This window comes from Fusarium sambucinum, chromosome I, assembly GCF_050947815.1.
Source record: "Fusarium sambucinum isolate potato_lamoka chromosome I, whole genome shotgun sequence".
NCBI classification, from domain to species: Eukaryota; Fungi; Ascomycota; class Sordariomycetes; order Hypocreales; family Nectriaceae; genus Fusarium; species Fusarium sambucinum.
Window position 1 is genome coordinate 9,790,656 of NC_139294.1, and position 21,766 is coordinate 9,812,421.

The following is a 21,766-nucleotide window of genomic DNA, read 5'->3' on the forward strand; positions in this document are numbered from 1 at the left end:
CCTTTGTCGTTGTATAAAAACAAAGTCGTATATGTGTCGCCAACAGTAGCTGTCCCCCTTTGGCTCTGGCTTTGGCGTCGGCGCCCGCGAAGCTGCCACGTTCAAAGATCGGCTTGTCAGGGGGGTTCAGAAGTGTCACGTGGAGATAACGATTTCCAAATCCTGGAGAAGCGGCGCATCTTTAGTTAACTTCATCCAAAACCATCCTCCCAAATTTTGACGCGTCAAACGAGACCACTGTTTCGAATACGACGAGAAAGAACGATAAACGAAACAGTAACTGTCCGAATATAACTAGAACAGCAAGTGCCTAATTTTGATGGGTTTGGTGATGAAATCTCGGATTTAAAGGTTCCTTGGACCAAACAACCTCACCAACGACACACACCAACCATGACTTCTTCCGACGTTCGCGATGTTCTCAACTTGGGGGATGGAGCTGCTGGTCCCCGGCCAAGCAAGAAGCAAAAACTTGCCGCGCCTAGACCAAACTTGAAGGGTCTGGCGCGTGAAGTACAAAACCTTGGCGGCGACAACCCTATCGCCATAGTCCCTGAAGTCACACATTTCAAGAAGCGACGATTTACGAGCCGGAAACCTGCTGCGAAATGGGAAATGCGACCTTTCAAAATCTCGGCGCGCGCCGACTCGAACTTGACTTTGCGACACTGGAGGAGAAAGGATGAGAAGCCAGAGGGAAACGACGAACCACAAGAACAAACGAGTCAAGGAGACCAACCACAACCACCAAAGGAGCTCGAGGATTCCGCCTTTGCAAAATACAATGTGCAGGTTTCGGTACCACAGTACAGCGAGGGACAGTATCAGCAGTCACTACAACATGCTGACTGGACTAAGGAGGAGACGGATTATTTGCTGGAGCTAGCACAAGATTTTGACCTTCGATGGCCTTTGATATGGGATCGCTATGAATGGAATCCTCCAGCCACCAACGGGGAGGCTGATGATGACGGTGACGAGAGTAAGGCTATCGTGCCTGCAACAAGGTCGCGGACCCTGGAAGATCTCAAAGCACGGTATTATGAAGTCGCATCCAAAATGATGGCAGCGCAGAAGCCTGTGCAGTACATGACACAACCGGAGTTCTCTCTACATGAGCTCATGGCACACTTCAACCCTCAACAGGAGAAGTTGAGGAAGGAGTTTGCACTGAACGCATTGACACGATCACGCGAGGAAGCACGCGAAGAAGAGTCGCTCTTGTTGGAGATTAAGCGCATCCTAGCACGCAGCGAACGGTTCAACGACGAGCGTCGTGAGTTGTACAACCGTCTTGACTACCCTCGATCGGACACGGACATCAATGCCTTCAAATCCTCTGCCGGTCTACAGAATCTCTTGCAAAACCTGATGACTGCTGACAAGACCAAGAAGCGTAAATCGCTAATGCCTGGCGATGTCAATAGTCCCGCTGGTACGGTGCCCCCGCAAACTGCTGCCGCTGCTTCTGCTGCCGCTACAGCCGCCGCCGCCCAAGAGGCTGGAAGACGTGAAAGCACAGCTGCATCTACTGGTCCCCGTGAATCTACTGGACCTGCTCCTACTCCGGCAGCTGCAAACAACAAGAAAGGCCAGCAACAGCAACAAGAGCGACGTAAGCTTACAACACAAGAGGAGTTGTTATTTGGTGTCACCCATCACGACCGACTGGGCTCTGGACCAACTTTCCGGACCGAGAAAATCAACAAGTTATTCTCGCACAAGTCGAACCAGCAGCAGATGCGCATCACGAATGTTCTCAACGAACTGGACGTACCTAATAAGCTCATCATGCCTACTGCAGCGACTACACATCAATACGAACAGCTTCTTGCCGCAGTTAACAGTTTGCTTGATGCCCGTAAGGTCTCGGATAAGCTTGATCAGGAGATCAAGACGGAACAGGCAAAGAAGGCCGAACGACAAAAAGCGATGGCACCCCCTGAATCCGAGTCAACAGCAGAAAATGACAAGACCGACCAAGAAAAGAAGGAAGGGGATGACGCAGAAGCTCCCGCCGCCGCTGCTACTGTTGCAACGAGCAAGGAGGAAACAAACGGTGACGCCACATCGGCGGTCGAAGATGCGAGCAAGGGTGCTTCGGAAACACCAGGCCTCACCTCTTCGGCCCTGGACGCCTCAACTAAGGAAACCGAACAGAACACTGTCGACAAAGACGAACGCCCCGGTAGCAGCGGTGCACCACACAAGCGAAGTGCAAGTGTTCTAAGCAGTGTCAGTGACAAGAGCAATAAACGACAGAAGAAGTAGGATTTTGGATGGTACCCTTCAAGTACCACAGTACATCGCTCTACGCGCCAGTGACTTGCTGCACGTAACTAACTTTAGCAACGTTCCTGCAGGATCACAAGGATCTTTGAACCAGCATGGTGACAAGATCTGCCAGGCCCGGTAAATGCATGGGCCGGGCTTTGGCGAGACAGGGTATCTCATGAGCTTGACGTGTGGTCAAGATATATATATGGCTGTTGGGAGTGGGAAATCATACAGATAACGTCTCCTGAAACATATTATAACGTGTTGAAGCGCCGTTAGTGGGGACCTCTGTGTGACTTTTCAAAGCGTTGCATTAGCATCAGCTAAAACTTCCACCCCCTGGGGAAGAGGAGTAGGGTGTTGAAGGACATGGGCGTTTCGAACCCGCGGGGCAAAGAAGAAAAAGGGGATCCCCTCATCTTTGAGCGTGCAGCCGAGTTGTCATTGAGTGAGCGCCGTTGATGCAATCGGGGATGCCGGCGAACAGAGCACCCAACGAGGGATGCAGTGGGCGCTAGGAAGCGTCTTGGATACAAGGGATGACGTTGCGTTAAAGAACCTGCAGCTCATCAGCGGCTGCAGCAAGGCTATCTCTTATTATAGCAACATGTTCCTAAAATTATAAACGCATCTCCCCTGAAGACGATCCATACCCCCTAGTCCATGAAGACCCTGAGGTGCCAACGTTACTGGGAACAAGCAAGGGGTGTAGGTCATCCAACACCTCGGGCCCGTTTGACTTACATCCAACGTGTTTATTACCAACCCTCGAATTGCCTAAACGGGCCCTGGGGCGCCAATCGAGTGGTTCGGATCGGTCGAGATAGCGCTGCCACTCCTTCGGAACTTGCATCTTTGGCGCCTGAGAGCTTCAAGACGGGGCGTGGCTCTTGTGATGGAGAGTGCGCATGGTGTCCAGATCACAGGAAACTTGGAGAGAACCGGCGCTTCGGGAGGGAAATGAAGTCATATCGAAGTCTGTTCTGAGCGAGACGCCCAGTGACATAGCTACACGATGATAAGCGAAGGGTATGGATGCATGTCGTAGTCGGCGTCTATGAGTTAACAATAGAACAAACCCGCTGCTCTCCAACCTGCAAGAAAGATGATATGCATCAATATACCTGAACCGAAAATAGAGATTCACCCTTGTTAAGCGCCAAGATCATGGCCATCCTGGAATAGCTGTGCGATGAGGATATGCGATGCAAGGCCGGCGCTTAGCTGGCGGCTAGATGCAAATATCGGAAGCATCATTGGACATAGGCCCTACAGATCTAGCATCAGTATATTTGATGTATTTTTAGACGAAACAACAGTCGTATATTTAGAACAATGGTTTTGAAAATATATTATATCGTCCCCACGAGAGATATCCTTGTAGTGTTGAGGCTCTTTGATGTGACGTTTGTTGCATCTAGTAGAGCGCCTTATGATTGGCTAACCTCCGCGACTTCGCGAATCGACCATATCAATACCCATGGTGCAACATGCTTTGATGATGGGATCTCTGTTAAATAACAGGAACCCTCCGAATACGAACTTATAGTTGCGGTATATTATAGGTCTAATATGTACGTTCACAATTGTGATTATATCCATGCATGATCGGACATGAAGTCGAGATTCGACATGTACGCCGCAAAGACACCAGTACCAGTCTAACAGCATTAGACTAACCAATACGAAGTGGCGAGACCAGCTTCGGTATTACCCAAACTGTTGTCTCTTCTCTCCGGCCAGGTTTCACAGCGAATGGATTGATGCTTTCGGGCATAAGGCGACAACAACAGTGTGACCCTCTCACTACGCCAGTAACCAACGCAATGCCTAAATGCATCTTATTTCACATGCGCCGCTGGGGCGTACAATATAAGGACGACAATGGCGATAGGTATCTGATGCATGATCCTGACAGGGTGGGGGAGCAATAAGCAAGGTGTCAATACGAAGGAGCACAACTCGACCAACAACTGGCCACCAACAACCCATTCGAGACTGTTTACAACCATGCCACTGCAATACTACTTGCCAGGTTCGGTTTTGATGGTTTCCTGAACCCTCAGATTATGGTACAAGCCATCGGTGGTCGCCTCGCGACGTTCGACAAAGCCATATCCTTCAATGACACTTGGCGTTGCACGCTGACGGTGTTCTGAATGTGTTTGCCCCAGAACAGCGAAAATTCAAATTTATGGTCACGGCCTGTTGCGACCAACAGGGTCAAGCTGCGTAAAAGTTGACTTGAAGGAACCTTGGGGCACGCTGGAGCTTGGCGAGCCAGGATCCAACTCGACAGTCTCATGGACTTGGACAAAATTTAACAGGTAGTCATGTCAAGCACAAACTTACCGTTGCTTGCCATGCTGCCATGCAATGTGCAATGATCGTCAGCCATGCTATTTTTGCAGTCACAGTTTGAGTGCTTTATCCACAGGGGTAGTATTCGGACCCGCAACACGGAATAATTCTTCCAATCCAAACTTTGTTTTTAATGTATGATGCTGATCAGATACTATTCGGGTTTATTGAGAAGAAGTGTCTCGTTAGGTTTGAATCTTGCGCGTGCTTGCGACTTCGAAGAGGATTTGCACAATAAGACCTAGAACGGCACCCTTGTCGAGTTTGACAAAACCCCTAGTCAGTGGAATGAGGTGAGTGATATCCACCATTCGAATTGACTCTCCGCTTCCCCGCGCTCTTGCGTGCGTTAGAAGCTGCAGAGCCATTATCGCGAGGTTGTAGCCAATGCAGCGGTGTGCCTTTGGGCCGGAAAGTGCAGTAATATAGACCGGACTATTGCCTGCGCGGCCATGGATTTGCAAATAGAGGCGCTGGAACCATATCAGTATTGTCTTAGGCTCTCAGCTATCTGATGTGATAGCTTTGAATAACGACGAACAAAGCCCCCTGTCTAGCAAATAGCCAATCGCGGTTGGTAACTCGACAGCCCTCATCACAACTTGACAAAGACCGCTAACAGCGGTGTCTGGAGGGAAAAAAGACGGCACGAAAGTTGAGACGCCCAACAGACCAAGCGATGAAGGTACATAGTAGCAAGTCAAAGAATGTCGAGGACAGTTCAAGTCTAACTCGGAAGCGATGAGCTTGCAACAAACATAGACAAGGAATGTTTTTAATAAGATTGTCCAATAATGTTCCACCAGAGGAGTCGAAGGACGAAAATAGGAACACCAGCGATAAATCAGCCAATGGCTTCTTTAAAACTTGGACGTCACCGTTGCTCCAAAGTCTCTTAAGTGGACTGAACGAGCCCCTTATCACCAAGACCAGGCCGTTTCGTCATTGAACCTGTAGGTGTTATGTGCTTGAATGCACGTCGGGGATGATCTTCCGCACATAAGTTATTTTGAGTAGGCCACTCAGCCTCGGCAGAAGCTAGGCTTGGAGGATCAAGCTGAACAACCTGAAATGGTCCTCATGATCAGTGCCTTCCTGAGTACAGACTAAGTAACAGAGTGTTGAATGAGGCCGCCAATTCAGGGATGTTTCCGACCTCCCCACACGAGCGCAACACAAGGGATTCGGGCGAGACGCGCGCCAGCCCCAAGTCTTATGCCAGTGATATCCATGGATATCGAGGCCGACAGTCAACGACTGTGTATGCTCGACTTGGTCTATTGCGTGTCTCGCTAGATTTTTTTTTTTTGAGCTCTAACATTTGCTCAAGCGCTACGATATTCTAAACGCCCCAAGCGGAGGGAAAGTATCTGAAGAGTCAAAGTCCAACATTGGGCTCTAAGTCCAGACTAGTGTCTAGACACAGCCGCGGACAACGGGCGAGTAACACGAGACAGTGGTCTTAGCGTGTTAGACGCGGCGTCAATGGATTCTGTCTCGCCTGAGGTACCTGAACATCCACATCCTGGTGGAGGACCTGAAGTGCAGACTTTGATTGGTTATTGGGGCGAGAAGGGCACACAGTCCCGACACCACATCCGCCAACATGCGGTGGGCGGTAGATGAACGGCCTGTGGTTGGCTGCTGGAGTACGGTTCGCTTTTTGAAGCCGGTGTCGTTCAAGAAGTGCAGCCCCGTACCGTGTTGTGGCAAGAATTCCAACGAATTTCTCACTTGGACATGATAAGATCTGACTACTAAGTCCAAGATTTGATGTAGTATACTTGAAGTGAAAATTGCGATAAGACGGATAAGACATGTACGCGATGATGAGCTGATGATTCAAAGTTGACAAGCGGGTACAACAGCAAGAGCAAGTCTAGGCTAAATCTCAATGAGGAAAGGTGTATTGGTGGACTGGTGCAGCGCCGCGGCAAGAGCGAGTGGGGCGCTGATGTTCTCCACCCAACCGTACCGCAGGGAAGGGGCCGACAAAGGCTCAAAGCTAACCTTGAAAGCATTAGTGCAATTTCCAAGTTAGGCTGGCAGTTCGTCGTTGTTTGAGACGGTACTGCACAAGAAAAGCAGGTGCGAACACTCCCAGTAACTCACAATATTGTCGATTGTTAGAAGGCGGGTTGGAAGTTAAGAGAAGATGCGTGAGATAAGGTTATTATTATTCAGCCTTATGTAATAGATCCAGGTGAACAAGAGACGCTCCTAATGGCCGGGCTGGTTTCAACCACAACGAAGAAAGAATAATGACCATACAGATAGTCTACGTCTTTTCCTTGCACTATCTCTATAATAATATGCGGTATAGTGATGCTGTGGAGACCTCAATCTATATTGACTGTTTAGTTTGCAGGCTCTGAGTGAAAGAGGCACAAACTGCCAGATACTTGGTTGACAAAAAGACATCATTTTTGAAGGAACAAATGGAGCCTGGTTCCAGTAAAATTCGACAGACGGTTACCCAGACTAGGTAGGTTGTCATCAATAGAGATTGCGACCCTAAAGAAGAAACGAGATGCGCCAAGCTGATTGATTGAACGACAGCTATTGTGTCCTATGAAGGATCCAGGCGAAGGATTAGTAGCCTTCGCTTAAGGTTGTTTAGAGAGTCGCGCGACTGGGCAGGCGTCAGTTACAGGTGTCTAACACGGAGACGGAGGTTCATCCTGCGCCGGTTTTTCTTTTCTGATACATAACTTGAAGACATGCAAGGATTGCTCATTGGATCCGGGATTGTTGGCTCCAAGGACGATCATGCTGCGGGTACTGTACACGTTGGAGGTTACAGGTTATTACCGCGCGAGGATGAAGATGTATGGTCATGTGTCGTAAATCGTACGTATATGAGGTCAGGTCAAGTCAAGTGCTGTCGGTGATTAACCAGCTGCAGCTGTCATTCCTTGATTCGAAGAGGACAGATAAGTTTTGGTGGCATCAACGGTGGTGGTGATGAAGTAGAAGCGAAAGCTTGTGAAAGGTACATCTTCAGTTTGCGCCAAGAGGCAGAAATACATAGAGTATTCTACAACTACATTCCTCTTAGGGGTGTTGTTTTCGCGGCACAGCTTCGTAAATGTCATTGTCGCGGGTGAGATAGACGAGATGACTCAGACAGTTGAAACAATAACTACATACATACATACAGGCTGGTATGGCACATTTAAAATACCTGGGTGGTAGTTACGTGTCGTTCAGATCATAACTCTAAAGTCAATTGATACAATGTTGAGGCAGGATCAGTTGGTTTTTACGAGACGCTTGTGCCTTGAATCTCACACGAAGCGGCTCATGCAATCACCATCAAAAGGCGCTGTACTGATTGTTACTTGAGCTCCAGCCTGAAGACCGCGGCAGAGCAGCGGTCCGTGATCCGCACATCACTTAAAGAGGGCTGGTTAAAATGACACCCCCATCTTTTCAACAACCCTTCCCCTGTCAGTTCTCGACTCGAGAATCCCGCGTCGAAAGAGGTACCATTGTCAAGCTAGGGACCTCTCCTCATGGGCCGCGCGACTGGTTGCAAGCAGAGACGCCCAGTGAGGGTTGGCCGCGCCAGAGTGACCAAGAATGTGGGAGAGCGCAAGGCAGCGCCAGAACAGAATCTTTTAATGAGGGGGAGACTCCTAAGCGAAACGCCAGCGTCAGCACCAGAGCCAGTTACAGTAAAGAACAGAGGGCATTGAGGTAGTGACGGAGGGTTTCCGTCCTTTTTTTAATGCCTGGGTACCAATTTTTAGCATTGCTTTATGGGTCTACTCCAGTTATTAATTACAGTATGTACAGTATAGCTAGAGACGTTTTATCCATCGATGGGATCCGTTATATAACATTCATCTTGACCGCACTTTACAATAGGCCCCAATCACTCACTGTCAGAGTATGTGGTTTATCTATCTGGACGTGCACTCGCAGCCGGGCAATGACGTGATATAACCGATCACAGGTAGCGATTGTCGTCTGCCTTGTCACGGACTTGTTATGTAGAGTCTTCAATCAGGCGTTGTAATGCTGTTCAGGTTGATGAGAGTTTGTTCAATCCCGTAAGAGCAGGGGCAGGGGCAGGGGCACGCTCTGCAGCCTTGGGTATGCACTTTGCTTGAACTGTAATTCCAGCACATGTACTTTGAGATTGCGCAAAGGTACTTGTCGGCTCGGAGGTACCGCACCTCGTAGCCGAGTGACGCCGTGTGAAGCGCCACGCCGCCGCGAGTTTGGAGGACTGAGAGTAGGTAGGCTGTAGGCCAGAAAGGCATGCAGGTTGTGAATATTTAGAGTTGGTATTATCGGAGGCATTACTGGTTCACCATTATTCCGTAAGAGCGCTATTGACCATCTAGACATCCTGTCTACTTCTCCGTTCGTTTCCAACTACTGCATCGTCCGGAACCGAGATGCGAAAATATCTGCGTATCACGATATGGAATTGGAGCTACAAGACTGGTCCACTCCGTCATCTCACGCGCATACCTAACGATGGGAAAGCTACCTAGCTTAGCTTTATCTCCAAGGCGCTGTTGGGATTGAGATCATGGCTACATAGGTATACGACCGCCATGGATGGATGGATGCCCGTCTATTATCACAACTTGCAGGGACACACCAGAAACAGAAACGGAACCAACAGCACCAACCGCGCGCCCCGTCCGCTCGCCTACACCTGCAGTACAGCACCCACCTTTCTTGGGTCAGTTTCCAAGTTCAAGGGTCCCCTGGCCCCCAAGCTCTTGATTAATACATTCACCCCCCAGTGAATATGCAGGCGAGGATGGATTACCTTACAGTACAACGCTGTTCTGTTTCGAAGCCTCTGAGACTCATATCGAATTGATTTGCCTACTGTACTGTATCCGTCGTCCGTACATCGCTCACATCATTCTCTTGATGAATGGATGGGTCGGACTCCCGCAGCTCTGCTTGATTGTTGAACTGATTTGGGTGGTCGACACCAGCTGAAACAACTTGAGCGCTTCTGGTGTTACTGAATCGTCTACCTGACGGGTAGAGATAGTAAGAGGTGGACTAGGGAACTGCTTGTTAGCTTGTACTCGTCTAGTACCTTACTTTATCTGGGTGTTTCTAGCTGTTGTTCTTTCCATGTCATTCACTGCCGCCGCTGTCTCTCTCTTAGCTCTTTCTTAGCTTGTTGTTGACTTGATCTTACTTAATCCTTGGTGAGCCTCGAGGGTTCCTTCCCCGTACAGTACTCTCTGGACCCTTACTGGGGCTCTCTTTCATATCCATTCTCTCCTTCCTCGGGCTCTTCTCTCCCGTTCCTTTCCTGCATTGCATATTGTTCCTTCCCGGCACACCCTCACTTCATCTTGGATCTCGCTCTAATCTCGATCCTTGGTTTTTTCTTCTTCCTCTCCATCCTCTTCCTACCTACCCAGTCTCTACCCTACCACCAGGAAGGACCCCCTCCCACTCTCCCTGTCCCGTCAGGCCTGACTGATCTGAGCTCCCCGCCACGAACACCCCTAGCCAATATTTTTTTCGCCCATTACAGACGCACTTTGACTTAATCGCGCGTCAAAACCTACCGACGCCCCAAGCGCGGCGACTTTCATCATTTCCAAACCACAACCACCCGACTTTTCGCTACTCGGTGGGCAATCGCGTTCCCAATTGAACTCCTTTACCTTTATCTTCTATATGCGAGCTCGCATCTCATAGAGGTTTCCGGGGTATTTGTTTAGTCAACTTGCATTCGTTTTTATCTTGGCTACAGGTGCCAGAAGGGATTTCAACCTCACTCAGTCTAATTCTCAGAGACGAATCGCGAGAGACATTGCAGTCTAGTTACTGTCTCACATTCTCACAGCGAGCATCGTATCACCTCATCTCATCTCGTTGCACCGGAACTCACGTCCTTTGGCTTTGAATTCCATCATCATTCAATCATATCAAAACCTTCTGCCACCGACGCCTTGGATCATTGGTTCAATCATAGCGATAAGCACCAACTTTCGTTGATTATCTACCATCGTGGACGTCAATTTGGCTGGGCTCTGCTCATTTTCATTGCGTTGCTTGTTCTACTGCGCCACAGACTCTTGCTACCTGGGTAAAGCTCGATATTCCTTACAGTTTCACCCTAACGGCATCATCAACTCGAGTTCAGAGCATCTTGTTAGGTGATTCATACACATCTACTCAACCGCAGACCCCTAATCGTTTATCGCGACTATTCGCGGAATACCCGGAGTGAGCTCGACTGTGCTTCGCTTGAGCGACTCTGGGAGTTGCTCTGGGCCCGCCCGGTTCAAGGCTTGACTGCGCGATTCCTTAACGTTTCTCCCGACTCGCCCATCTTTCATCTTGTGTGCCACCACTCGCTATCTTAGACGGGCCAATATGTCAAGTTTTACGGCCCTCAACGGGGGCTCACCCTGGACTTCAGATCCGCCTGCTGTGACCATCGAGAAAACTTCGACCATAGACGAACGCGCACACAGCACAACTACGTCTCAACCTCCACCTACACCAGAAGTGCCGTCAAACCAGGTTCCAGCACAAAGTACGGAGCGGCCATCTTTTCAATCACCTGGCTATCCTGATGTAGAGGGCTCTCATAAGAGAAAGCGGTCTGATTCCGTCGAGATACGGCGGGAACAGGTCATACACGTCCATACACCGGAATCCGCCCACCCGCAACATGATTCGCGTGAGGTTTATGGAACACCCTCGAGAGATTACCGCTCATATGGCGATGAGCACCGGGACAAGGAAGCTTGGTATCCGCATCGCGAAGAACGTAGCTATGACTCCCAGCAGAATTCTGCAACTACCCCGCATGGTCAAACAGAAGAGCAGATTGGTGATGCACTTCGTAGAGCTACTGGCCAGATGGACCAAGGGGACTACTCTAACGCCAGTCCTGATGGCGATGATCATTCTATCATATGTGGTGGCCAGTACTCGTCTGACCCGAGGCGCGACGCTTTTATGCAACACGATTCTAAGAAACGCAAGAGAAATTTCAGCAACCGGACCAAGACAGGATGCCTCACTTGCCGCAGGCGGAAGAAGAAATGCGATGAACAAAAGCCCGAGTGTAAGCCACATTCAGATTATGTTAACTGTCTACGCATGTCACTAATATTTCCTTAGGTGGAAACTGTCTTCGTGGCAGTTTTATCTGCACAGGCTATCCACCTCAGCGTGGACCAGGATGGCAGAAGCCCGACAATAAAGCTGCTGCAGTTCCTCTCGAGTCCAAAGACCCGACATATGTTCCACCAGGAGCTTACGGGATGCCTCAGCAAAGCCCTTACGGTAACCAACCGGTGAAGCGCGAACCCCTGCCGCCTTATCGCGGCCAGGCCCTTCGAATTGACCCCCCACAAGGCCGCCCTTTGGTGACCGATGACGACCGGCCAACCGCATCAACAATACCCAGCGCGTCTGTTGCGAGCCCTGAGAATAAACTCTCTGCTTTACCTTACACTCCAGCAAACGTGTTTCCAACACCTGTCAGCGCAAACCCTCAACCGCCGCCACCACCGTTTGGAGACAGAATGGCCAAGGAATACCAGCGCGTGCCTCCACTGCACGACCTTAGCAGGACAGAACCCGATTCTACTCATCTTGGGAACCAGCTCCCGCAGATCAACATTCTCCATCCTACAAGAACAAACAGTCCTGCGCCTCCTCCGCCTGCACCGACATCCAATGCTCAAGTAGCCGCCCAGTTGGCTTTGTCCCATTCACAGTTCCCCCAGAGACGGACCCAAAAGGAGGAGATGCTTTCAGGGCGTCACTTCTACCCTTTCGATAAGGAACTTTGTCTGGAGCGTGAGCGTTGCTCAGCTGCTGTCTGGAGATTCAACAACCTCAACGGCATATCTCCTGAAGAACGTGCTCGTTTGTTCCGTGAAATCTTGCAGCCTCGTGACCCCGTTCGAGTTTCTCCTACCGAAGCCTCTCCGATCACCAATGTCGGCCGTGTGGGCAGAAGTGTCGCTGTCGAAACACCTTTTGCTTGTGATTACGGCTATAACATCACAATTGGCCACCAGGTTGCTATCGGGCGCAACTGTACAATCAACGACGTGTGCGAGGTAAAGGTTGGCGACAACTGTGTAATTGGTCCAAATGTCAGTATCTTCACGGCAGGGCTACCCGTCGATCCCAAGAAACGCCAGGGTACCCAAGGTCCCCAAGCAGGCAAGCCTGTTATCATTGAGCAAGATTGCTGGATCGGCGGAGGTGCCATCATTCTGCCTGGAAGAACAATTGGCAAAGGCAGCACTGTCGGTGCTGGATCAATTGTCACGAAGGTATTTTGCATAAAACTTTTGCTGAAGGACCTATACTAATTCATGGCTCAGGATGTTCCTCCTTTTACGATTGTAGCAGGAAATCCTGCAAGGGTTTTGCGCGGCATCGCCTCTTAATGTTGCTACATGGCATTGCATTTCCCTCGTCTTCTGAACACGATACTCGGAAGTATTAATATGTTTAAGTCTTCACTTTTGAGTGGCTACTCGGCCGTACGAGTTCGCAAAAATGCACAACGATTATGAAAGGATCTAAGCGTCACGAAAGCCTCAGCGATGTATCTTGTCGGTTGAATTCATTTTGATTTTGGTTTTGGTTTATTTGATTATAAGGGTCGTTCTATACCGAGAGGGTTACTATTGGCATCGGATAAGAGGGTGGTGAAAAGCAATTCTAATGGGAGGCGCTAGAAGACTTATTGTGTGGGTTTACCGGCCGTCTTGGGAGGCAGAAAACCTCATGGGAGACGAATTGGCAGGTGAATATGACGAACTGGGATGGTGATATTGCTTGTTGTTTTTGTTGTTGTTTTCTTGTGCTGCATGCGCTACGATTTATGAGAGATAAACAAAGCCAGGTCGAGGCCTGCAGGAAGATATCCATTCATGTTATCAATTATTATTATTAGCGTGTCACATTCTATTCAAGCTTGTATACTTCTTAACACCCATCCGTTCGTTTTGCGGTAATTTTTGGTGGATGAGTCCTTTTTTGCTTGCGGTTGTGATGATGCGACCCTTATTTGACCAGTCGCGTCGACAACAAATACACAACCTGCAGTCATCCTTAGCCTGGCCGCCCGGTTGCTAGAGTAATGTTAAGGATGTCCGCATCTGCGGCCTCGTATGCAGCCCTAGAGTTGACCGATTGACATCTTACTGCGTGTTAGTGGGCTGTTGAAGGAACGAGCCTACACCGATAAAACTGACCCAGTCGAAGCCTTCGGCCGGGCCAAAGATGGTATTCAGAGGAAGAAACTCCTCATAATCTCCAGAATAATTCATATCTGGCATAGTGAAGTCCGTAATCTCATCACATATAGTCGGTTCGATGTAGGGATATGCCGTATTGACTAGGTCCTGAGCTCCTGAGTCGGACATATAGCTCAGTGGCGTAGCAACTCGGTCGAGTGTTGCACGAATAACCCTTGATCCATATCGTGCGTCCTTAGAGTGAGCTCCACGCTCTTTCCAGACTTTATGAGCACACTCCAGCATCCGGGCGTGTTGTAGATGCACCTGCGGGCTAGAGGATTTTAGTAATACATATAAGAAGCACAGCAGTGAAGCCTACGTTATGTCGGTTGACCCCAACAGATCCAGGCAAAGGATCATGGCTGCAACTAAAAAGTCATGCAGTGTAAGGCTCGAGAGTAAAAAGCGATCCTCGTGCATGCGGCCACCGTCTCGGGTCTCATGTTCGAACTCGAGGTGGAGTTCAATAACTCGAAGAGCTGTGGCGCGGCAGAGTTCTCGGGATTGTCTATAACGTTCCTGGTTCTTTTCGGGGCGAAGATAGGGGCGATGGAGCACACAAATAGTCTTAAGGTATGATATCTCTATGATGAGTCGATGCATGATGGTGTAGCCTGGGACATCCAATGGAGTGGAGGCAATGGGGCGGATATGGAAGCATTCAGGCACGGTGTTGTGGTATGATTCTAACTCAGCCTGAAGTGCCATCGTCTCTTCATATGGTGGCGACTCGACCCGGAGAACATGCCGTAGGGCACGGCGTAGAAGACGGCAGAGGTGGGATTTGGTCTGCCAAGCCAGCATAGGAGTAGGCTCTGTGGAAGGACGAGACTCAGGTACCTCAGTGTCTTCATCGAAGTCATCGTCTGATAGATTTCTAGGATGTCCAGCGTCACAAACTTCTTGATACACCATAGGGGGCATGCCCAGTTGGAATGAGAAAAGTAAATCAGAAGTCTGAACCATAAACCACGTCCGCCGACGCATCTCGGCCTCAAACTGTGTAATTGTAGGTGACACTCTGGCTGCGTCGAGATGGTAGCCTCTGCGCTGTGCAAGACGGACGGCAAGCGAGTACAGAGACCATATTGTAGCGTCTGAATCTTTTTTGGTAACATTGCACGAATGAGCGTACATCATGAGTGCCTCGACAGAATACGGTTTGGCCTTAAGGTACTCCCCTGTGACAAGACATTGAGCTGACCGTTGTATGTAAGACTTTGATTCCTGAACGGATTCTAGACAAGGGCTTTGGGCTTTTGAGATCATAGCGCCAAGACCCAACACAGAGAATAATATACTTAACCATAGGAAATTAGGATTGTGAGAGTCGGACCAGAGAAGCCCGTAACGTCTCCAGAAATGTCTCTCGTGGATGAAAGGAATAGCGATAAATTTGGAGTTGAAATATGTCCTGACAAGAGCATCGACATCTTGACGAGGTGGTAAGCTGTTGCGAACTTCAGTGATCGTGATGGGTAATATTCCTCCAATTACGATGTCTGGAGTAGGAGGTAGAACCTCGGACTCGTCGCCATGATCAGACTCATCTTCAGTGTGAAGAACATTCTGAATATCGTGGATACCCTTGAAGACGGCCTCCCATGATGTCTCTCCATGATACATGGCATCTGACCCTTCTTCTGTTCCTCGAGGAGAAAGCCCACTTGTGCTCGCTCCTGTACTAGCGCTGGTAAAAGCACCCGAAGATTCTGACGCTGCTGCGAGGCGCATCACGATTTCTTCAAGCTTGGCCACTTTGAGCTGCATCTCTTGCTTTCCTCCAGAAGCTCTCACATCGCCGTAGACACAAGCGTTCGGGTCGCCTCGCTTGTGACAGGCATTGCAAGAGGGCTTTGACCGATCACATTTCGACTTGCGTTTCTGGCATATCGTGCAAGAGACAGGCTTTCGATTGCGGGTAACTTTGTGAGTGTCGGTGGCTCGGAAGACACCAGTAAGACGCTTTATGCCAGGGTCAGGCATGATCCATTGACCTATTGGCGTAGCGATTGTCCGAAGAGTAGAGTCAGAGTCCTGGACCCTGTTGGAACTGTCGGTGGTTGCTGCTGGTGACAATGATAAGTTGCTGGTGTTTATTTTGTGGGGTTTAGTTGATGAGCGATGCAAGTTTCTTCAAGCGAAATTGATTTGTTCTGAGAATGAGATAAAGGAGAAACTAAAAAGTGTGAGTGAGTGTATCGCGACTATTCGTGTGATTTATCACGACATCGAGTGAGTGTAGGTTCTCATGAGGATGTCAAGTCGACCGGAGTTAACCTAGACCGAACCCTCAACCCTGATGTGAAGCCACAACGGGTCTCGTCGGATTCGCCTGTTCCTTGGAGTGAAATGAGAGTGAGTGTGAGCCTTTGACCAATAAATGATAATAATGATAATAATAAAATTGCCCCGATAAGTCCGGCGTGGGGAAGTTAAACGGGCTTTGAATCTTTTGGAACCGGTTCATTTGAATGGTCTCAACTATAAAAGCTCATCTCTAATCGCTTGAATATAAAATTATTCATTTACGAATCAGTTAAATGCTTTACAATACATAGGCGATTTCCTAACTCCTCATTCACTGTCATACATGGCCCAATTTTCATGTTTATCCAAAACCCCAGACACAATATCCAATTCTATAATATGCGTTGGTGATACACGCAGCGATCGTTTCCGCTGCCAAAGCCCATACATATCTTGTCTGTTCCTATCATGCTACATTTACTGGGGCTGGTGCTCTTCTAGCCTCTTCCTGTTTTCATCAATGATCTTTTCCATCGTTTCCAATGCCCGAGTCTGATCTTTCAGCTTGGCAAATGCCTTGAATGTGTGCATGTCTGGCTTGTATCCAGCTGCCTCGAGGTCCTGCAGTGTGCCAACTGTCTGAGACAGGTCTTGCATCGCAGCGTAGCCCTTAACAAGCGTGTTCCAAGTGACGATATTGGGTTCCAGGTTGTGTTCCTGCAAAGCTTGTCGAACTTGCTCTGCCAGTATTACTTCCCTTCGCATGAGAAGCCCATGAAGAAGAATGCTGAAAGTGAATAAATTCGGTGGCGGGTGAACAGGAAAGTTTTCACCCAAGACTTCCTCTTGCGTGCCGTCTTCTGGCGTCTTGGCGATTAGCGAATCGCGAAGCATATCTCCAAATACTTGTAGCGCTGGACGAAGAAGAACCTTTCGCTCAAGCATGACCAGAATTAGTGTATCGTGAATGATGCTTCCCTGTTCCTTGACCAGCTGTTGAGCCAAATTCTTCTCAGTCCCACGCTCCTCTAAGCGTGATTTGAACCAAGTGTAGAAAGACATCAAGTCGTAAGGCCGGTGCAGGGTCTTGATGTATCCCCGCATCATAATTGCCAGTGTCTGCATGTTGGGTTTCTGTAGAGGGCCAGCACTGCTGTCAAAGAATTCGTTGGCAACAGGAAGAATGGTGCTCCTGAATTCCCATTGTATCTGGGGGTTGAACATGAACTTTTCACTGGTGTCCATGTTTTCCTGACTGAGAAGCAGGGGTAAAGTGTCAGGCAAAAGCCATTGTAGAGGTTCTAGGTCGAATTTCTTGGCGTAGATACGAAGCAAAGGCCCAAAGATGGGGACAACATATGGTGCTGGAAACCTCTTGTCTCGGCTTTCCATCTCTGCAAAGTAGAAGATGGAATGCAGCGTGTTATTAAGCACGTCAACGTGCGGTACTTTTGCAGCTCGAGCAACATCCAGAGCTCGCCGTACATTAAACGCTTTGAGGCTGCTTTTGGCCCCCCTGAACACAGTAGTATAACATCGGCTGTCAAGCTCAGCGCCGTTCTCCGCCAGCAATAATGGAAGCCGAACAGCTTCTTCAATATCACCTTGCAGGCAAAGAGACGAGATTAGAGCTGTGAAACTGACCAAGTTGGGGGAAAATCCGTGTTCTAGGAAATACTCCATAGCACGTTGAGGTGAAAAGGCACCTTGCGAGTCAGACCATGAGTGTGCTGTTGGTTGAGTATGTAATAATGTAGTGATAACACTCGCGATGGACGGCGAGTTCAAGTCATGGCCTTCATCTGCGATGTTCCGTAGAATCTGGAAAGCTTGTTCTTTGTGCTCATGACTACGCGCAAGCTTGTCGGCAAACTTCAAAAGCGTATTCCGGTGCAACCTGGTTCCCGACCGTTGTAAGATTTGAAAGATCTCTGTCGTTTGCTCAATCGGCAACTTTGCAGCAAGAAGGCCTAGGGTGCTTTGGCGGAATGGCACATGACCGGATGGGACGTCCTCGATCAGTTTGGCAAAGAGTTCTAGCACCTCGTCGGCTTTTGTAACACGATCACGCATTACTTTGATACCTTTAAGATCCAAAGCCGAGATGCAGAATTGAGCAACACCGGCCATTGCGTAACCAGGCGGTAAAGGATCCAAGGTGGCCTCGAGAACTTGGATCGCCTTGTCCGGGCGCGAGTAAAGTGTCGACAGCATTACACGAGGCCATCTCTTCTCCCGAGATTCAACGTCAAGTTCGTGCCAGGCATTCTCCATATCCGAGGGGCTTTCCAGTTCGAAAAGGAATTTCCCGTCGTCCAGCCATGATGATGATTTTGGTTTAGTCCGAGCTACAATTGAATCCAAGTTTGTATGCCAGAAGTTAAATTGCTTTTTTACAGCGACCAGTTCATCGCCGGAGTATTGATGACGCAGATATCCCCATTGATCGTATCTTTCCCTCCGCTTCTTCTCTTTTTCTTTTTCCTTTTGACGATATTCAGCATCTTTTCGAATAGATTCTGGATCGCGGAGCGATCTATTCTGGTAGAAGCGTGCGCCTGGTGAATCCTTCGAGGGGCTTGTATTTCTTGTCTTTGTCTCTTGTTTATAATTGCGTTCATGAGAACTGCGCTCGCCCTGTTCATGCCTTCGTTGCGAGCCAGACCATGTCTGAGAACCCTGCGTATCTTCGACTGTGGTGGTATTGGAGGGGTTCGGAGCTGCTTTACGTAGCCGCAATTGTGATAATATCTGAGTGCCTTCTTCTGGATATGACGAGTGTGCTTCAAGATGATATGATCGAGTGAATATGGTTCGATTCCTCGTTGTATTCTGTCGTAATGCGAGAAATGCTGCTCTTCGTGTCCATGTCTGCGCCGTCACAGAGGACTCGAGCCTCGTGCAGGCTCGCAGCATGAGAGCCGCTGGCATATCCTCCGGGTCGGCGTTAACTTGAGGTCAGCCACCTGCATAATGATCGCTAAGTGAATAGCGGTCTCTTCGCCGTTTCTCGTTGGAGTTGGAAGTTAATGAATGTAAAAATTCCAAATCTCCATTTGCCGAAGTCGCTCATGCCGACTCTATAATTTTAGCCCACCTCAATTCTTGCGCTTAACCTCAAGGCAGGCTCTAACTTCACTGCAGCCCGACCCCTGCCGACGGGTTGTTTTTAGTGGCTCTCGCATCAATTAGGTGTGCCTGCCTGTACATCGGAGGTGACGCGCTAGCTTCTCGATAGAACTCCATCTCGAATTTACATTTTACACCCCTCCAGTCTTGAAGCTTCATCACATCGCAATTGATTTAGTCCTGTACCAACCTCACACTCTTTACGCGCTTGTATCCTACTTTTAATATTCCCTCATCATGTCTTCATCACACGCTAGCCTTAGCGCTGCTTCGGACGACCGAAAAGCCAGACTCGCAAAGCTCAAGAACCTCAAGCGCAAACAGCCAGCAGATGAAATCGTTGCGCCTGAATCAGAGCGAGCCGCATCCCCTCCCACAGAACCAGATGTATCACGGTTACATTTGTCTGGCCGCAACTACGATCCCGAGACAAGAGGTCCCAAATTAGGCTTCGAACAAGATCCAAGCCTCAACCTTGAAGCCCCAACCCTTGAAGAGCAGGCTGCCGAAGTCGAGGCCGAGATAAAGAAAAAGGCGGCAGAGGAAGCTCAGGACGACAAGGGTGTCGATCTATTCAAACTACAACCGAAGAAGCCAAACTGGGATCTGAAGAGGGAACTCGATAAGAAGATGGAAGTCCTCAACGTCCGAACAGACAATGCCATCGCGCGTTTGGTACGCGACCGCATTACTGGTGCGCAAAAAGCGGCCAAAAAGGACAAGGCAGTTGACGACGCCCAAGGCACTGGTGAAGCGACTGGTATGGACGGCGTGGCACTGGTGGAAGGCCTAAGGGTCAGGGAAAAGGAGGATGAGGAAGAGGAGCGTCGCGAAAGGGAGGAGGAAGCTGCACTCGGCGCATAAAACAGTCCAGCATTTTTGCTGTACGTTGGATCTTTTTTCATCGTCCTATGTATTACGTTTTCGGGGTTTCCGGCGCCCTGAGCTGTCATGATAACTATTACAACTATACCCAACAATCATCTCCCACCCTGCTTCATAGCCTTGGTCATGGCTAATCGTTGGCTGAAAGGGCTCAAACTTCGCTCTCGGGCATTCTCGTGATGACGGCCTCCGTGGCGGTTTTTCTTTCCATCAAATCCTCCGCGTGGTGCTGGCCTCTCACGGTCATGTCGAGTATCGGACGGACCAGGCCTCTCACCATATTTCCCTCCAAGCCCCGGCGACCTTGAACCTTGGGCACGCTGGCCTTTGTATCCATCTGGACTCCGCGACCCTGACAAGTCCCTTCTCGGTTGCTTCGTAGACGTAGTTTCTCGACCTGGAGACAGAGGATCGCGAGATCGATAGTGATTACGGCGATCATAGTCTTCTGGAGAACGATCATCGCCAGACATAGATTGCCTGCGTTTAGACTCGACACGAGGGCTTCGGCTGCGATCCGAGCTAAAACTTCGACTTCTGCTTCGAATGTCACCTCGACCTTGTGAGTTGTCAGAATGAGAACTTCTTCCTCGTGCACGAGGTGATCCAACTCTATCTATACCAGGCGACGGAGACCTCGAGGCACCAGTAGAAATAGTAGACACAGAATGGGAAGAAACAGATCTATGCCGCTTTGCAGTTGACTTGATCAGCTCATCATCTCTCTCCTCCCGCTCGCGCTTGCGTGCGCGTTCAGCGTCTACCTTAGCCAGCTCTGCATCAGCAACACCTTCCCTAGAACAACATTAGCAAAAGCAAATCGTCAATCTCGATTCAACGTACTTCTTTTCCAGAGGGTTCAGGGTCTCGTTTGTAAGCTTGGGTACGAGCTTGGGGTTTCGCAACTGCTGAGATCGTGATGGGCGCGACACATACGGACGCTCCTGTGCCGTTGCTTTACATTCATAAGAGTAGTGACGTTCTAAGAAAGTCAGTATTGGTGCGACTGGAAGAAAAGGTGGAAAACATATCTCGTTTTAGACATTTCTGACACTGGACATTGGCAGGCGTTGACCGCGAAGGACCGCCACGGCCTCTGTAATTAAACATCGAGAACTGAAGGAGCCTATCTGTTCAAGCCCAATTCTGGTTTATCCGTAACAAGGATGTGAGAATAGAGAGACTATTTGGCTGGGCCTGATGATTGAGCAGAGTTTGGTAAAGATTATCGTGAGAATCTTTTGATAATACCTGTAGGTATCTGGATACCTAAGTAGTCTCGACTCAAGAGTTACAGAATGACTCTTGGCTTTGGTTTGCTCACGTGACTACAGGATAACCTACAAGTACGTACCGCATCCGATATCCAACTTAGTACCTAGGTACCTGGTACTGTTTTCCATTTTGGATAAGTAATGTGTTAGGCCGCGTGTATGCCAATCTACCTAGACATAATACTACGAGAACAAATGCTGAGATTTCGATGTTGAAATACATGGCAGACACTTATGGTCGAGTTGTGATAAGCCAAATGTTGATGCTTGGTACAACGGAGATGTATGGGTCACCGACAAGATAAAGGGAACCTTTCCGTG

At 49.1% G+C, this 21,766-nt stretch overlaps 6 protein-coding genes across 6 annotated transcripts; 3 read left to right on the forward strand and 3 right to left on the reverse strand.

Annotated features, from left to right (window-relative positions):
- Nucleotides 1-393: 393 nt before the first annotated feature.
- Nucleotides 394-2,271, forward strand: FSST1_005896 (SANT/Myb-like DNA-binding domain-containing protein; the record flags this gene model as incomplete). Its single annotated transcript, XM_083232213.1, has 1 exon — nt 394-2,271. One exon carries the CDS (start codon nt 394-396, stop codon nt 2,269-2,271), a length of 1,878 nt encoding a protein of 625 aa, XP_083089326.1.
- Nucleotides 2,272-11,007: 8,736 nt separating this feature from the next.
- FSST1_005897 (uncharacterized protein) lies at nt 11,008-13,049 on the forward strand (the record flags this gene model as incomplete). The annotated part of the gene is made up of 3 exons (XM_083232214.1): nt 11,008-11,707; nt 11,764-12,932; nt 12,984-13,049. The coding sequence occupies 3 exons, from the start codon at nt 11,008-11,010 to the stop codon at nt 13,047-13,049; spliced, it is 1,935 nt and encodes a 644-aa protein (XP_083089327.1).
- Nucleotides 13,050-13,808: 759 nt separating this feature from the next.
- FSST1_005898 (uncharacterized protein) lies at nt 13,809-15,893 on the reverse strand (the record flags this gene model as incomplete). Its single annotated transcript, XM_083232215.1, has 2 exons — nt 13,809-14,178; nt 14,227-15,893. The coding sequence occupies 2 exons, from the start codon at nt 15,891-15,893 to the stop codon at nt 13,809-13,811; spliced, it is 2,037 nt and encodes a 678-aa protein (XP_083089328.1).
- Nucleotides 15,894-16,634: 741 nt separating this feature from the next.
- FSST1_005899 (uncharacterized protein) lies at nt 16,635-19,088 on the reverse strand (the record flags this gene model as incomplete). The annotated part of the gene is made up of 1 exon (XM_083232216.1): nt 16,635-19,088. One exon carries the CDS (start codon nt 19,086-19,088, stop codon nt 16,635-16,637), a length of 2,454 nt encoding a protein of 817 aa, XP_083089329.1.
- A 435-nt stretch (nt 19,089-19,523) lies between these two features.
- Nucleotides 19,524-20,150, forward strand: FSST1_005900 (cwf18 pre-mRNA splicing factor-domain-containing protein; the record flags this gene model as incomplete). Its single annotated transcript, XM_083232217.1, has 1 exon — nt 19,524-20,150. The coding sequence occupies one exon, from the start codon at nt 19,524-19,526 to the stop codon at nt 20,148-20,150; it is 627 nt and encodes a 208-aa protein (XP_083089330.1).
- Nucleotides 20,151-20,266: 116 nt separating this feature from the next.
- On the reverse strand, nt 20,267-21,281 carry FSST1_005901 (zinc knuckle-domain-containing protein; the record flags this gene model as incomplete). The annotated part of the gene is made up of 3 exons (XM_083232218.1): nt 20,267-20,966; nt 21,015-21,177; nt 21,224-21,281. The coding sequence occupies 3 exons, from the start codon at nt 21,279-21,281 to the stop codon at nt 20,267-20,269; spliced, it is 921 nt and encodes a 306-aa protein (XP_083089331.1).
- Nucleotides 21,282-21,766: the final 485 nt, after the last annotated feature.